Source organism: Giraffa tippelskirchi, chromosome 8, assembly GCF_054371585.1.
Source record: "Giraffa tippelskirchi isolate mGirTip1 chromosome 8, T2T-mGirTip1v1.2.pri, whole genome shotgun sequence".
NCBI lineage: Eukaryota > Metazoa > Chordata > Mammalia > Artiodactyla > Giraffidae > Giraffa > Giraffa tippelskirchi.
Window position 1 is genome coordinate 112,437,264 of NC_137282.1, and position 18,752 is coordinate 112,456,015.

The following is an 18,752-nucleotide window of genomic DNA, read 5'->3' on the forward strand; positions in this document are numbered from 1 at the left end:
ATGAATCAAATTTTACAAAATCTTTGTGTTCCCATACTAGGTCAATCAGGTTTAATTCTTTCACCAGACTTATCTCTTAATTATCTCTAGAAAATTAGTCTAGGTAAATATTGGTAAGAAGAAATTAAAAAGGGAATATGGTGACTCAGATAGTAAAGATTACCTGCCTGCAATGCAGGAGACCCATGTTCAATCCGTGGATCGGGAAGATCTCCTGGAGAAGGGAATGGCTACCCCTCCAGTATTCTTGCCTGGGGAATCACATGGACAGAGAAGCCTAGTGGGCTGCAGTCCATGAGGTAGCAAAGAGTCGGACACGACTGAGCGACTAACACTTTCTTTTTATAGAATAAAGGCAGAAGTTTATACAAGAAGCCACTTAGTGAACTGAAAAGAAAAAATAAACCTGAGTTGTCCTAACTATATCTGATAAACCGAGCAAATGTTAATCCTATTGAAAAATGTATACAAACTCTTATAAAAATACTAGAGGCTTACTTCTTAGAAGTGAAGTGAAGTGAAGGTCACTCAGTCATGTCTGACTCTTTGCGACCCCATGGACTATACAGTCCATGGAATTCTCCAGGCAAGAACACTGGAGTGAGTATTCTAAAAGGAATACTGGAGCCTTTCTCTTCTCTAGGGGATCTTCCCAGCCCAGGGATCAAACCCAGGTCTCCAGCATTACAGGTGCATTCTTTACCAGTTGAGCCACAAGGGAAGCATGACATAATAAACGGTTTATGACTGCTGCCATCTGTAAACTGTTTTCTCTGATAAAAGACACAGGCACTTATCATGAAAATGAGTTCTAATTATCATCCTTAGTATCTACTACATAAGAGAAGAGGCCCTTAAAAGAAGTTGCTGATTAAATCAATTTAAATCAATTAAGGAAACAACCACAGATTCACAGCAAGTTACAAAAAGTAGTACAGAGAGATTCTGTGTACCCTTTATTCAGTGTTCCCAATTGGGAACATCTTATATAACTATAGTACAAAACCAGGAAAGTGAGACTGTACAATTCACAAACTATATTAGGATTTCTCCTTTAGCTACTTTATTATAAAGTGTGCAGTTTTTCTGGTGCTAGAAAGACCCTTAGACTCTCCTCATTTTTCTGCTGGGAAAACAAAGGGTCAAAGAGGCTGAAGGAGTAGCCAAAGTCAGAGTGCTAAGAAGTGACAAAATAAAAAGCCAATTCTGAAAGACCATCTTTCCTCAGAAACAAAGTATACAACCCCATTAGAGGCCATCTGAAGTCCATGAGGAATTCAGTAAAGACATTCAAAATAATCCTATTTCAAAATTTGTTCATCAGAGAGATGCATATTTTTTCACATATTAGTTTTCATCTTTCCGGACTTAAAAAAAATTTCTCATTAAAAAATTTACTATTATAGGTCTGCTGAAAAATAGTTTTACTGCATCAGTAATATGGTAAACCAAACACAAAGAAAACTAGGACAAGATAGTTACCACTTAAAGTCATAGGCTCCTTGCCACCTTGGATCCCAGTACAAAGCTGTCTTGGCAAAAAGCAGGCTCATCAACATTGAACGAATGAATAACTTAAGTGACAGGACCAAATATACCAACAACCCAAATGTTTTTAAAAACAAACAGGAAAACTCTGCAGTAGAGTAAAATGAGATTTTTTGCCGAAAAATATTTATTTTGTGGGGTAGTTTTCATAACATCAGAGCTAGAATGGCCCTTAAAAAACACCTAATCTGGTCATTCTCAACTCTGGCTACACATGAGCATCATGTGCAGATATTAAAACAATCATAAGCCCTACCCCACACCCGGAATGGAGCCCAGGCATCTGTGTTTTCAAAGTTCCCCATTATTAAGTCCCTTATTATAAGAGTGGTTCTAAGTACTTTATTAAAGATAAAGAAATTGAGGCCTAGTCAAACTGCAATATCTTATTCAGTAAAAGAATTGAGACCAGAATCCAAGTGGGAATAGCATGATTTTTTTAACATAATATATAAAAAGGATTTCAAGAACTACAAAGCTTCGTTTTAACTTTGAAACTGTTGGCCATTAAAAAAAACAAAAACATGAAACTAGGCCAAAAGATCTATCAACATTTGAACTCTTCCTAGTGTATAGTTATTGTCATTGGTGAACAGACATACAGGTGAGCAATACTAAGCAGCTTTTGCCTGAAAGATTAAAAAAATGAGAAGTATGGTTCCCATTTTTCCAGTTAACTTCCCTCCCTTAGCAATTAGTACTCTTGTAGTTCTCTTAATTGGTATTGTAAAGGGCTTATAGTGGATGTCTATCAAGTAAGTTTGATTTTTGAACAAAATGAGATACATGTATAAAATAGATGGAACTGGATACAAAATGTGAACCTATAATATTTGCCATGTTGCTCATGATGTTACACAGATAATACACATTTTACTCTATTTACTAAAATCAAATAGTTACATATGGAAAGTTACCTTTAATTGAATCATTTTCGGCTCTCATTATGTCAATGAGTGAACTCTCCAATGAATGCATGTCAAAAGTCCTGGGGCGATCCTGTAAACACAAACAGCCACAAACCACTTTTAAAATAGCATATAATTATAAAAGAAAATAATAAGCTGCATCTGATGGGACACAGATCAAAAAGCAGAAATTTTCTTCCCTCTCCATGTAAGGCACATTATTACTACATTTTACTTTTTAACACTTGCAAAACCAAAATCACAAGTACCCAGGACTCAGCAAAGACTGACTTGATGTCCAATAATAATTATCAATAAAAGCATTACTTCCAAGAACAAAGCAAAAACTAATTTCCATATGGTTAAGAATATTAAATACATATAAAAATAGAATTCATAATCCTTCTCTGTCACTTAAGATTTCAGTAATGTGGCAAAGCTTCCCAAACTTGTGCCAGCAGTAATCTGTTAAAGTGACATCTACATGTGCTATTCAGAATAGCTATATTTACTTATAAGCCAAGATCTGAATATGGTCATCAAATGTCTACAAGACCACTAAGTGGCAAAGTAGTCTTGATTTTTCTGCCATTAGAATAAAGGGAAGACAGGATATTGAGAACACTGCTGGTCTCAACCCTGGCTTAACAAAATGGACTTTATGAGTGGGTGAGGAATCTGAAAATATACAACCATGCTGATACTGCAGCATTCTTCAGGGTATTAGAGATCACTAAAACCAAAGTTTAGCTTGACAGTTAAAAGGAGAAGAAAACATTTTTAAATTAAATACTAAAGGGAAAGCAGTATAATACATGTTTCTGACCCACCTTGAGAATAAATACACACCTACAAAGACCATAGCAAGGTTATTAAAAAAGGGGGGGCTTCCAAAGGAATTTTAGAAGCATGATTTCAGAACTCTCTCTTCAATGATATTTTTCTTTCATTACTTTTTAATTCAAAGCTTTGGCTTTTTAAAATAATATGCCTAATTTTATCCCCCCTCTTTTCTTCCAGACTTGCTAGGATCTCATTTTCCACATTCCAGCTAACTTCTAGAACTTTAAGTTTGATAGAGTACATCCTCCATCTTTTGATCATTCTGACATCTCTCCTTTCTCCTTCTATAACACTACTCACCCTGCACTATTATTATTCTTCCCTGAAATAGAGACCACTCCTCCTGACCCCACCCACCAAACAGATATCCAAAAATGTTCACTGTTATGGGACACAAACTTTTTTTTTTAAGTTCCACAACCTGAAGGGTCCAAGGGTAGTTATACTGGGATATAATCTATATTTAAAGTAGAGTGTTACAGGTTTTTTTCCCCTGGGATGGCAGGGAATAAAGATGGGAAGGGGAGTAGATGTCTTAACATGCTTTTCTGCTCTAAACTAGTATGGCTCCTCCAGAACATCTTTCCCACTTTTCCTCCTGATTCTTTCCTCATTGTCCTCATCTTCTCAATATGATCAATAGAGAGAGGCAAGAGGACAGGTGGCCAGAATGAGAATTTCTAAGAGTAAGTGTTCACAAAAAGGAGAAACTTTTCTGTTTTTATCCTTCCTCATCTCCAGCACTGAATTAAATCAAAATTTTATTGCATATTCTTTCGGAAGTCAAGTGGATTTGAGGCATAACTAGAGAAAGAAGTTAAGAACAAATTCCACTATCTTATTCTGCAGTCACTGGATCTGTCCTCCCTTCAACAATCTGTAAGCCACACTCAAAATCAGGCCAGCCACTATCTCTATTTCCACAGCAAAACCAGTCTTGGAGACACTAGTGCTCAGTGTCTTCACTTGCCTATGTCCTCTGACTGTCGGTCTCCCAAGGGTAGGAAGTATGTCTTACATCAAACGTTCCCCATGTGTACAATTCCCAAAGGGTGATGGTGTGTTGAGATGTTCATCTCCTCAACCCACAGGACTGCCCAGAGGGCCTGATGTGGCAGGAACACCCTGGCAGATGATTTCTGCTTCTGTATTTTCATTTTTTGTATGCCATGATGTGAAACAGGCTGAAAAGCCTTGTTCCACGTACCTGTATCACCGTGCCTCACACAGGGTCTGGCAGCTTAGAGAGCACACACGTTTCCCCAATTGATGAATGAATGAATTCCTTTGAGTAATTTTTATTAAATGTTGAAAGTATTTTTTCTCTCCTATTCCCTTATCTTGAGGTTTGTTTTTTAAATCCCCTTTCAGAGCTGGGCGGGGTAGAGGGAGGTAGGTAATCAAAATGAAACTGTAATGGCTGTGGGGGAGATGCAAGAGGAGACCTCAACCTATTTTTTTTAATGCAACTACAGTAGTGAGCAACCTGTGAACTTTTCAGGACTTGCATTTTGCCAATCACTGAATGACAAGAGCACCCAAGAGAATCAGTTGGTAAAAAACATCAGTGTTTTTGTTTGGTTTGTTTTATGATAGCTGCTTCTGGTAAGTAAAGAAGCATCCTTTTCACCTAGAGGTTTCCAAATGTGGTAGTGGAATTCAGCAAAGCCACTTCATACTGCCCCGCCCCAGGACTCTCCAGACTATTGTCTAAAACATAAAGGTTTTTGCTAAAATAACAACACTGACTTATGATTGGTAGAGTACATTAAAACTAAAATTCTAAATGAATATCTAAATTTTCAGTAGTGCTTGGTGGAATTAAAAAACAAAAAACCCTCTATCCATTTTATACTTTTACTAGCTTTCCTTTCATTTGTCACAATTTAATACAAATCTGATAAACAAATACCGATGTACAAACTCTGACTCTCAGATGCAATGTGTTGAGAAGAATTTTCAGGCTCTGAATGGATTTAGAAGAAAACAGTGCCTCAAAAGACACATGTAAGTGCAAGATACAAGTCCTACTAGCACAAGTACCACATTTTTGCCAACCCTGGTCTAATATGTTCACTTTCCTCGTAGCTCAGTGGGTAAACAATCTGCCTGCAATGCAGGAGGCCTGGGTTCGATTCCCTGGGTGGGAAAGATCCCCTGTAGAAGAAAATGGCAACCTATTCCAGTATTCTTGCCTAATATGTCTAACATGTACCTCTCCCCACAATTCAATCTTATTTGAAATTATAATTATTACAACTACTTTACATTTGTATAACACTTTGTTTCTTATGATGCTATAGTAATTTAAGCCACATATTTTGCCAAGCAACTGTTCTGTTCTCAGACAGGGCCCAAAGTTTATCATTTTTTATTTCTCTCCCACTGATTTTTTCTATTTTAAATATCCAATTTTACCAAAAGGACTAAAGTGTAAACATCTGTGCCATTAAGAAGTAGATAGAGGGGGACAGACACAAATAAATCCAAGAAATAAGAGCAGACAAACAATGCTGGTTTTTCTGCCCAAAAACCAGAGTGTCAAATCAAGAGTGTTCTGATTTGTTTCATCCTTTGATTTTGCCTTTTTGGTTTGCTAATTGAGCCAAGCATCATAACCATTTGTGTATTTTCTAGAATTCATTTCCCAGAAAGTAAACTAACTACAAAATAGAAATTCCACTAAGTAACAGCTCTTCTTAATTTAACTTGAGATGGTGACTTGAGATGAACATCAGCCTAAATCCATGGGGCATTAGACACTACAAGTGTGGCATGTCATGTGAGCTTGGGCACTTTCATCCTCTAGACCTCATTCCTGATATAAAATAGGAAAGAGTCTAATTAAACCTCTAAGGTTCCTTTCCCAGCAACAAAACACATTTGTATTTTAGCTTTCCCATATCCTAAAACAGTCTGTGCTCTTTCAAGATTTGCAGTTTAAATTATAATCAGTTTGGCAGGAATTGAAGATGTGAACGAGGATGACTGATCTAAGATTATAATTTCTTGCCCACAAAAAGGTGGGAGTTAATTAATCTTATTGATTAATAAGAAAATGAACTCTTACAAGTCTTAAAAGGACAGTCACTATGTTTTCATTATGCTATACATAGTGCAAAATAACAAACTTTATTAAAAAAGAAAAAAAAAATTTGTTGAAGGGGGAATGTCCTGATTTCCAATAAAAGCTCAAAATAAAACAAAAACACTGACAATTCTATTTGCTTCAACCCGCCACTGTCAGTTTATCTTGGCAGCCCACAGAGAAAAGCAGATCTATTCTTTATTGAGAATCTACTAAGTATCTGACAATATTCTAGGTAGTTTTTAAATACTGTCGTTAGTAATCTTCAAACCTCCTTATAATTTAGATTGTATTATTCTCAATTTTGGAAAAGGAAATGGCAACCCACTTCAGTATCCTTGCCTGGAGAGTCCCATGGACAGAGGAGTCTGGGGGGCTACAATCTATGGGGTCACAAAAGAGTCGGACACATCTGAGCAACTAAACAACAATTCTCAATTTAATGATAAAAACTAAGACCAGGGAAAACCACAGTTTATTGCACAGATAGATTACTGCTTAGTTCAGCAGCTTAGTCTGGGTTCAAGAGCCCAAGTTTCACTCCAAAGCAGGTGGTGCTACCTTGGGTAAAATAATGGTCATGACAGTCAAAAGACCACACTAATTAAGATACATGTTAGAATAAATGAGACACTCTGCCTGCCTTAAGGGTCCTGGGGTGAGGAACATGCTGGCTAGTACCTAGCAAACAGGAGGCACTCAGTATGACTTGAGTCATTTCAATAAATGAACAAAAAGAACAAAATGTATATAGGTAATATAGGATAATGTCAGAGATACTAAAAACATAAGAAATAGAGAAGCCTTATCTTCCTTCTTCCTGTTGAGATGACAGATCGACGTAGTCCACAAATTAAGACACCTAACATGCCTCTCTAGGTTAACTACAGCCAACCACAGGAGCAGAAATGGTAGTAACAGTAATAATAGCAGCAGGTAATATTCATCAAGATCTAATGCTTCACATGCATAATCTCATTTAGTCCTCACAAAAATTCTATACAATAAGTGTTCGGTTATTATCCCATTTCACAGATGAAGAAGGCGTAACTTAGCATGACTAAGTAACTTTATCAATGTCAGGTTAAGTAGAGAATGCAGAATTTGAACCACCAGCCTGACTTTAGAAATGTGAGCTTAACAACCATGAATGAAAATAAAAGACCACCAATTATTTTCAAGGCTCAGCAAAGCAAACTTGATTACATTGCAGAGATCTTTTTTTTCTTTTTTTTGGTAACTTCAATTGTTGTATTTAATATATTGAGTTGTGTCAGTAACTGGTTGGTTTCAGTTTATGTCATCTCTACTTCACAGGACAATTTCTAAAGGAAAAACCACAAAAGCCACTACGAAAATCAAAGCTGATAAAAATAACCTTCTGACAAAACAAATTAGCATTTCAAAGAGCAAGACCTGTCCTTTTAATATACACCTGAATAATCCTGACTGCCACAGCAAAATAGGAAGATTTACATCAGCAAGTAACTGATGACATGGCTTTTTGTAACATCCCACAAGTAGCCACAAGCAGCACATGAATCTGTGTGTCTATTACTACCAGGACGAACAAACCTGATTGCAATTATGCCACAAACCAAAATTAACATTTCGTAGACTTTAAAAAATATATCCAAAAGAATAATAAGAGCCAGTGTTTCTCATATTTAGGAGTATATCAGAATCATTTGGAGGTCCACAGCCTACTGAGTCAACACCCAAAGTTTTTCATTCAGTAGGTCTCGGTAGGTCCAAGAATTCACATTTCTACTAAGTTTCCAAGTGGAGATGGGGACCACACTTTGAGAACCACTGAGTTAAGCAATTCCATTCCATAAGTTAATTTCATTAGATACTTCAGGATGTGATTTATAGCTTATATCCTGGTTAACAATTAGGATGCAGTCCAGCTTAAATATTCCACATCAACTATTTTACAGTTTCCTTATGAAGAGAAAAGTTTTGCTCTCAAAATCAAAAACAAAGTCTTCTCTTCCAAGCTCTAAGATGCACAAATAGGCAAAAGATTACAATTAACAGAACCACCACTATAACCACTCCATTACTGGTTCTTGTCTTGTCATACTTGAGTTAGTATCTTTTAGCATTACTAGACCTGACTAAAGCACAAGAGTCCCTTGGACTGCAAGGAGATCCAACCAGTCCATCCTAAAGGAAATTAATCCTGAATATTCATTGGAAGGACTCATGCTGAGGCTGAAACTCCAATACTTTGGCCACCTGATGCAAAGAACTGACTCATTGGAAAAGACCCTGATGCTGAGAAAGATTGAAGGCAGGAGGAGAAGGGGACGACAGAGGATGAGATGGTTGGATGGCATCACTGACTCAATGGACATGAGTTTGAATAAACTCCAGAAGTTGGCAATGGACAGGGAGGCCTGGCTTGCTGCAGTCCATGGGGTTGCAAAGAGTTGGACACGACCAAGTAACTGAACTGAACTGAACTGACATTCTTAAGAACCAAAGCCAAAATTCAGCTATACCCTTTACTCACTGTCTTCCTATAAAGACATACATGACTGTAAGCATCATTCTCAGATTGCTATATACCTGTACTAGCTTATGGAAGTTTCTCTTTCTGGCTTACTCTGGAAGTTTCTCCCTGGTGAAGAAGGGAAAGGAAAACATTTTGGTCTGAAAGGCAAAGTCTGTGCCAGTGTGACAGCTGCCAAAATAAATACAAAATTTGAGATGCCAGCAGAGCCCATAATTAATCAAAGGTAACTATGACAGTTTTAATCCAAAATTTGCCAAAACGTAAATATTTTCTGGGATTAAATATCCAAGGCCACAGACATCAAAAGTTGACAATATAGTCAACTTTCAAGGTTCCACTTTCAGATGACCCTTCCATCCCTATGCAAGCACAAGTCCCCTTTACTTGTATCCGCCAAGCACACTGACAGCCCATATTTATGAACAAGGTCTGTGATGACTACCCAGTCCCTCTGTTCCTGGACTGTGAGCTCCACTCATCCCCAAAGCCACAGACTGCAGGAACTGTGCAGTGCATAGTAAGTCCCTCATCATTGCCACCATCATTATTAAAATGGCTAACATCCCTTCTGGCTCTGTGTCTCAGATAAAAGATGCATGATTTCTGTACATTAGTTCCTCACAACCATCATGTAAAGTGGGTACAATTATCGCCCCCATTTTAGGCTTCTCATGAAGCTATGAGAAGTTAACTACTTGCACTCAAAGTCACCAAGTAAGCAGTGGAGTCTACCTCATAGCAGAAGCTCAGAAAGTGGTCCGTTATTAAACGAACTTTGTCACAACCTAGAAATTTCAATCTCTCAACACCTGCAAGGTATTAAATCCTTCACTGTATACAGGGTCTGAATGCAGAGAATAAGTGTCAGAGGTTAAAGTGAAAGAAGTAATTATCTGAAGTAGGAAAAACCACAGTTACTAGCATCTCATATTTCTTAGCAGGGTCCCTCTTCAGTCAGCATTTTCTCATTATGACCACTTTATAATGAGGCAAACACTCTTACAGATCTTAGGCTACCAAGTGCTTCCTAAGAGAATAATAAACTATAACAAAATGGATCAATGTCTTTAGTATATTACCCTGATTGGATCAATAGCTCCATTTTCTCCCATGTGAACTGATGAACCAGATCTCTCCAGAAAGCCTTTGAGAAAATTTGCTTTTATTTCACCTTCAATAAATAAACCACATTCACATTCAGTATTAGAAATCCTTAAAGTGATAAATATTTCTTGTCACCACTTGACTGTATTAAAAAAAACAACTTGGCATTCTAGACTTGATTAGTCAGTTCCTAAATCAATAGACCCCTTCTTCTTGTTAACCATTTGTTCATTTCCACTTTACCTGGCAGAGGAAAATAACTAAAATCTATTCTAAGACCTGTGTTTAAATCACCACTTACTAGCCAAATGGTCTTGGCACCATATCATCTCTGAACCTTGATTTCATCAGTGAAATAAGGATCACACACGTCTCCCTTTTAAAACTGGGCTAAGGAGAAATGAAATAAAGTCCATGATAGATCATGCACAATACCCACCAGTTAGGAGATCCACTCAATAAACACTCCCTCTGCTCCTTCTCTCTCCGGTGCAATGGCAGAAGAGCCCAAAACCAACATATTATATTAGGTATTGTTTGTATCTGAATAATTCAGCTGTTCCATGCTACTTCCTATAGCTCATTTTCATAGAGAAGCAAAAAAGGGGGGAAAAGATCTTTCCTACCTAATACGCTATTCGGGGCAAGAGATCATTAATTCAGGAAAGTGGGTAAGTTCTACTAAAACTCAAGCCATAACTCTATCTTTGGCTGCTTACTGGCAGTCAGCATTCCTCTGCTCTGTATCTGCTGGGTGTGATCATGGTCCGCAGTCATCAGAGAGAATGGTCACCCAAATACACAATCTTTATCCCTAAACTGAGGCTTGTATCCTGTAACCCATACAATCCATAACATTTCTTCTCTTCCATGAGCCTTGACCATAACGTCAAAAGGTGGCCTGTGCCCACTGTCAGCCTCTGGGCTCTCACAGCTACACCCTCACATCCTTAGCTCTCCAATGTCTTCTGAGCAGAAGGCACTTCTCAATATTCAGGCACAAAGCAAGAGGTCACCGGCAGTTCAGTTCATGAGGAGGAGAGTGTGTCTACCTTGGTCATGTACTCCCATCATACAGTCCATAGAAAGCATAAAACATTTGTGGGTTGAAAAACAAGAGATGAAAAAGTGTGATGTAGTCCAAAGGCCTGCAAAAGATCCCAAACCTTTAAATTCCCCTTAAAAACAAAAACAAACAAACAAAAATACAGCCAAAAAGCTCTCAGTCCTGTTCTCTCTCCTTTTAGAGAGTCTTCTCACAAATTCACAGAAATATAAACCCAGGAGAAAGCTGAGATGGCGTAGAGAAAACTGGACAATCTCCTCCCAAATATCTGGTCATCAGCTGATATTCTAGTGTTTTGTTGGATCTCTCTTTTTTTTTTTTTTTTTGACAGACATGTGACCACCAGCACCCTTCTTGTCCAAGAAGGGAGATGTGGCCAATAGTGGCTTTTTTAGAGATTAGCATCAGGTTGAGCAGTAAAACAGGCTGGGCAGATACAACAAAAATATGGGCCTTGCCTCAGTTTCTCACTGTCCTTCTTTAAAAAAACAACTAGAAGATATCTTTGTGTGTTTTTAAGAGGGAAAAAAAGACTATCTTTTAGAAACACATACTAAACCATTCACAGATGAAATGGTACAGAACCTAGGAAATGCTTCAAAATAACATGAAAGCAGGAAGAGAGGGTTAGGAAAACAGATGAAAGAGGACTGTCAAGGAGCTGATCATTGTTGGAAGCCAGGTGACATGTACATGGGATTTTGCTATATATTCTATATTGAATATGTTTAAATTTTTCCATAATAAGAAATTTAAAAGACTTGGGGGTGGGGGGAGAGACTTTACCCAAAGAGGAAACAAACAAAAAAACCAGTTGGTCACTAAATTTTCCAGCAGTGTTCAAGAAAATAAGAGCATCATCTGGGCTGATTCCCTATTGCACTGAGTTTACTAAACAAATTATAGTTCAGCTTATAAAATTCTTCTTTAAAGTTAAGCTCGAATTACCACACAACAGTTAAACAACAGTTTTCACATTTTAAGAATCTGTGTGATTTCTAAATTTTGAATTAGTATTTCTAGTTAATGACCTTCTCTCTTATAACAACAGAATCTTTTGGAAGCCAAATATTAGAAATACTTCATCTTATTTCAAAAAGACAAGACAAAAGAAATGAGAAAATGAAGGATCAGAAAAGCTGAGTAGCTTACCTTAGGTCACAGAGCTAGCAAGTGGCAGAGCCATTGTTGAAACTCAGATCTGACTTCCACACATTAAGAGCTTTTTCTGAGTAGCAATGTTCTTACATCAACTTCTTTCGTTTGGTTCTTTTTAAGGTTCTTATAGACAGTAAGGCTACAGCAACGATTTTACTGACCAGCACCAGATGCATTCCTCAAAAACATCTGGAGGAACTATTATTAAAAGTATGTTGTATAATGGGGCTTCCCTGGTGGCTCAGACAGTAAAGAATCCACCTGCAATGCGGGAGACCCGGGTTCAATCCCTGGGTTGGGAAGATCCCCTTGAGGAAGGCACGGCAACCCATTCTAGTATTGTTGTCTGGAGAATTCCCATGGACAGAGGAGCCTGGCAGGCTACAGTCCATGGGATTGCAAAGAGTTGGACATGACAGAGGGACTAAGTACAGCACAGCACATGCTGCGTAATATTTAAATACAAACATGGCTTTAAAAGGTATAATACTGAGGGATTAACTATAGCTCATTATAGATCTGCAAGAAAACAATGATTGGGGTGTGTGTGTGTGTGTGTGTGTGTGTGTGCGCGCGCACAATGACTGGGGTACGTGTGTGTGTGTGTGTGTGTGTGTGTGTGTGTTAGTTATTCAGTCATGTCCGACTCTTGACGACCCCATGGGCTGTAGCCCACCAGGATCCAGGCAAGAATACAGGAGTGGGTTACCATTCCCTTCTCCAGAGGATCTTCCCGACCCAGGGATCAGACCTACGTCTTCTGCATCTCAGGTGGTTTCTTTACCAACTGAGCCACCAGGAAAGCCTGATTGGGATATACCTGGCAGCTATTCAGCAAACAGTAACTGCACAATCTAAATATTCTACAATATGAAAAATATGTGTTTAGCTTAAGACTTTAAACTTTAAAAATTCAGTTTATAAACATGAGAGAGGACCTGTAAGTGGTCCTTGACATATAATGAGACCTGAATTCTGTGACTCACAGGCTAAAGTTTGCCTTTTGTGGTACCATTTTGTCACAGAATTTTAAAAAAGCACATGTGTATAAGTGTATATTTATAAATGTAACCATTAATAAAATATTTGAAAATGCCATTTATACATTGTTTCTATTATACCTAAAGCTTAACCTGTTAGTTTTCCTTAAAGTTTAAACAACCCATGGATTAAGATGAAATATAACTATTGGGCTAGTTGTTAATATTTTTATAATGAGAAAAAAAGCAGGTTTAATATCATTCAAAGATTAGAACAGATCAGAAATAATTACAAATCAAACCAAAACAATTTTTATGAGATATCCAGTCCTGTGCCTAGCTCATAACAGCAAGTTCTCAATAAATGTGTTATATTTGCTCAGTTGCATCCAACACTTTGTGACCCCATGGGCTATACACTCCATGGAATGCTCCAGGCCAGAACACTGGAGTGGGTAGCTTTTCCCTCCTCCAGGATCTTTTCCCAACTCAGGGATCAAACCCAGTTCTCCCGCATTGCAGGCGGATTCTTCACCAACTGAGCCACAAGGGAAGCCCGTTATACAAATTAATTAAAATATATATTAAAAAAAACTTAATTCCAGGATAAAAGTTAAAACATATCCAATTTAAATCTATGGTACCTTTCCTGTCTCTTAACCAACCCCATCAAAGTATAGTCTCCTTTAATGTATACAAAAACAATCAAATGTTGTAAATTTCTTAAAAATAGGCAAAATCTTTTAGACTACTGAAAGATGCAGACTGCTATTGCTAATAAAAGTTTAGGCATATAAACAATTTTAAACTCTTCAAGGAAACTGATAATTCTGCTAAATGTTTTCTCTGTCCTGGGTTGCATCTTGTTTATTTAAAAGGAGTATTCTGATGAAATTTCCTAACAGTCCAGTAGTTAGGACTCTTCCCTTCCATTGTAGGAGGCATGGTTCGATCCCTGATCAGAGAACGAAGTTCTTGCATGCCAGGTGGCACGGCCAAAAAAAAAAAAAGAAAAAAGACATATTCTGAGAAGTGTAGAATATATGATAAGATACAACACTAAGAGCTGCTCAAAAATCTGTCATAGATACTGAAGCTTTTTGTAACTAATTTCAAGGTTGTACTCAATATTAGAGATTTTAATTTTATTTTAAATTAAACAAAAAAATCTAAGCTACTTAATATGGCCACATTAAGTACCTCACAATAACCCTTCACTTATAAGTACTAATATCTTGATGAGGTACTGTCTTCCCAAATTTAAATGACTTGTTCAAGGTCAAGCTAAATAGAGATCAGAGTCAAATTTAAGTCTGTTTGGATCCAGGGCCTGTGCTTTAGTATACTGTATTTTTGGCCTCACACAATGGCCTTTCTCAGTAATTATCCAAGTATCAGTTTCAGAAACTGATCAAAAATAGAATCTATACCTAAATATTTCCATATACTAAGAATTTTCTAAAAACTTGAAAGTGGAACTCCTTCTAATGTTATAAAATATTATAATATTATAAACTCCTTCTAATAAATAATATTAGAAGAAGTAGAACTCCCTATACTAACTTTGAAGTAAAATATTATACATTACTATAAATTTATCATGGCAAAAATACACTTTAACTTATGCAAGAACAATTTTCTTTGAGCAACATAAAATGACTTCTGTCAGGAAAAATTAAAATGAATGCTCATGTTACAATCTCCCTGAGAAATGCATTATATATATTATCTATATTGGGACCAAAAACTAAAATACAATGTAGTGCTGAAAAAAAATGTGATAATGGTACTTCAAGCTTATTTCCCTTATAGCAAGAGAGAGAAAAGTCATACGGAAAATAAATTTAGACTGTAAAATTCAAAACAGGCATATGTTAACTTTAAGCGTACTTTTCCATTTCTTTCTTATGAATACCAACAAAAACTATTCTCAAAAGCATAAACTCATAAACTTACAGCATCTTTCCAATTGCAACTAGCAACACAACCCCACATTCACTAGGCTTGCAATAAACAGGCTTTTCCTGAAAGATGCTGAACAGTGTGTTGATCATATTCCATGGCCTTACTGAAGACACAACAGAAAATAAAACTTTTAAAAACTACCCTGCCCAAGTTTTGATTTCATCATAAAAGCAATTAAACCTAGTTAAAAGGCTTTCTACAAAAAGGAGTAAAATTGCATCTGGTAGATTTTTCCCAAAGTTTTCCCAATATATCAATTCTGCTGGAGCCAGAACCATCCAACCCATGCTTTACAGTTAAAAATAATGAGTTTCCCCTCTTCTAATATAAATAAACGTAATAAGTCAAAGAAAATGTTTCCTATACAAAGATCTCTCTTGGGACCACATGAAAAAAGAAAATGTAATAAAGCTGCATTTTAGATAATTTTAATAATTCACCATGACTTTCGGACATAAAGCAATGCAGTAACTTTCTGTTTTCAAATATAAGATGCCATGTAGAATTTTGTAGATCAATAAACTGACAACACAAGGAGACTTATTAAAGTGACACGAATTATTTTGCCTGGTTAAGACAACTTAACAAATCCATGGTGACCAAGTAAGAGCAAATGGACTCTAAATCCTAAAATGTCTCCCTAACAACCCAGTTTTAAGATCTTTGCGACAGATTTTGTCTCCCCTCTTTCCTTTTGTTTTCTTTTTCTTTTTCTGCCTACTTCTTGGTTCTTAGCTAATTGAGATGGGGGTGTAACTGAGCTGAATATAACAATACTAGAATCTATAGCACACAATTCCCATTTACTTCCTGTAAGGACAGAAGATCTAGGCACCCCTCCAAAACTGTGCTATATTCAAATATAATTATTGGCAGGTGCCCCAATACATTATTTGGTTTGGACATCAGGATTCCAGGATGTGTTGGGCAGGACAAGGAGGATTCTTTTCCTCTTGAAGTAAGGGTCAAATCATGCCTTTAGTCACAAGATATGGACCTTGTTTCTTCATTTTGAAATTAAGACAATAAAACTAAACCTCATAGGGTTGAAAAATCCTATATAGGATGTGAGATAACAAATGTAAAAGCACCTAGCTCAGTGTCTGATATCTAGCATGTACTAAAAACAAAAAAATACTGATTTGAGGGCTATTATCCAAGTTTAATATTTTGAAGTTGACAAATATATTCTACTACTTTCCACTTTCAAAACTTTATAATTAGCTTTTGATCATCAGGTATCAATTATTCACTGTAAAAATTTTTCTTCTTACGTACATGCTTCTGGCAGGCATTTCTTACCCCTACCCCGCAACTCCTCATCTGCATCATGTCTATGTGAAAAGATACTGTAGTATAATGGTTAAAAGCCTAATCTCATGTGTGAATAGTAATAATAACAATAATATTTACTTCATAGGATTATTGAGTGAAATGAATTAATACATGTAAAAACAGATTATCATAAGCATGCAATTATTAAATATACATTAGTTATCTGAAAACTGGATTTGAGGCATGTTATCTGAATTCACATAATGAGAACTTTAACTCACTTCAGCAGCACATATACTACTAATACAAAGAAAATGCTAAGATATAATGCCTGTCATATTACTTATTTAGAAGATAATTCAGTATCTTCAATCTTTGCTCTTGGTTCCATAAACATGGATAAAAGAGAAGATTAAGACTGGCTAAAAAAAATTAATTTAAAATGTCATAATGAATTTTAATTCACTGTATGTGCCCAAATCTGTATTAAACAAATGTAAAAACCATTCTGATTCATTTCAAACTAAAATAAACATTGCCCAGTATTAGTTACATTTCAGGTAAATTATTTCCTTTTAATATAATAATTCCATGCTAGACTTTGAATACCAATATTATAATATAACCATGTAAATTCTACCCTGTAATTTCTGCGGTAAATTTTAAGATCTCTTTACAACTATTCTTTTTAATAGCAATTGAAATTGAATTACTAATGTCTAAAACATCTTTCCTAAAATTAATAGTTTAAGTTAATAAAGTTAAATAAGATAGCAGTGTTTAAAAAAAAGTATGGACTGTGATTGCAGCAGTTTAAATTTCACAGTAGCTTGCTTTAGGATCATAAGGAACTTAGAAATCACCTAGGTCACCCCCCACCCCAATTTTATGAAGAAATTGAGGCCCCCAAATGCTATGACTTTGATAGTGCGAAGACCGCAAACTAGGTGTCTGGGCTCCCAGTCAAATAAATGTTCCTTCAAATGTTTTCATATCAAATTTAACCAAGTAATTCATATCAACTCAAAATGGCATTTTTTTTGGCCAAAAACTTTTCCTAAAGAATAATTCTTTAAACACACACACACACACCTTTGCATTCATTTAAGTAGGCACCAAGGTACTCAGTTTACTAATTTCTTATATTTTCAAAACTCAACTAGGAATTTTTTTCATAAAGAATTCTTTCAGATCACTTATATTTATTGTGACTTTCAAATCACCCTTCTCTCACCTCCCCACCTCCCAACCTCTCTCTCTTCTCTTCTCTCACACACAGAAATAAACACATTCTCCTAAAAATGGTGGGGATGGTAAACAGAAATCAACAACTTAATTTCTAATCCTACTATATTTGAGCCAGGTATATTGACTCATCCTTTTTCCCATCCTCAGTATAACAGACAACAATTCTAAGGGAAGAACTGGTTTCTAACAATATCTTTTAGTGTCAATCTTAGTCTACTACATTATTATTTCATACATCAGCTTAATCTCTTAAGAAACCACCTGAATGAAAAAATTTCACATGTTAAACACATCTCATCAGCCCCATAAAAATATTAATAATGTGCATATATGTATAATTTAGTCACTTTTTGAAATTAATTTCCCAAAGCAAATCTTTATCAAAAGTCAATAAACTGAGAATGGAAAACAAACTATGCAGTCACATAAATCCATTCTGTCACTTGACTAGTAGCAAAATAAAAAAGAAAAGTATTTTCCATTGTGAGCTAATCTTAACCCAGTTAAAATGTCGAGAATGCCATCTTGGATTTTTTTTAATTTGGAATATATGAATAATTTGCAAAGTTACCTTTGCATTAAACTTCCCTTAAATTTACCTTCAAAGGACAATCAAAACCAACTTTTTAAAAACAGACTTCATGGAATTGCCAATGTATTAAACAGCCTGATCACCAAACCATGAAAACTGCTCTCTTCAGTTTGAGTAAAAACTCTTTCTAAAAACAAAAGCCAACATCTTTTTTCAACCTGGGCAAAAAATATATTTAAAAAAAATTTAAAACCAGGTTTCACCAAATATTTTGATACATCCTAACTATTATACCTGAATCCTTGGAGAATGGATATTTAATTCCTGGGAATGACACAGGGTTCTCTTAGCAAATTTCTCCTCCCTCTGATTAATTAAATTATTATTTAAATTATTATTAAATAATTATTATTTAATTAAATTATTAATTAAAACAGATAATTCCACTTGTGCTGACATCACATCTGGATACAGTACAATTATTTTGAAATGTTTTAGCCTTTGCAGAAAGATCTT

The 18,752-nt window shown here is 36.0% G+C and overlaps 1 protein-coding gene across 5 annotated transcripts in view; it reads right to left on the reverse strand.

The window, feature by feature from the left end:
* Positions 1-18,752, reverse strand: part of CPEB4 (cytoplasmic polyadenylation element binding protein 4) — a 68,610-nt gene that overhangs the window by 47,317 nt on the left and 2,541 nt on the right. For all 5 annotated transcript variants that reach the window (XM_081523563.1, XM_081523565.1, XM_081523564.1 and 2 more), the window contains exon 2: positions 2,466-2,547. In XM_081523563.1, the coding sequence (XP_081379689.1) occupies positions 2,466-2,547 (82 nt within the window). The remainder of the gene's footprint in view (positions 1-2,465; positions 2,548-18,752) is intronic.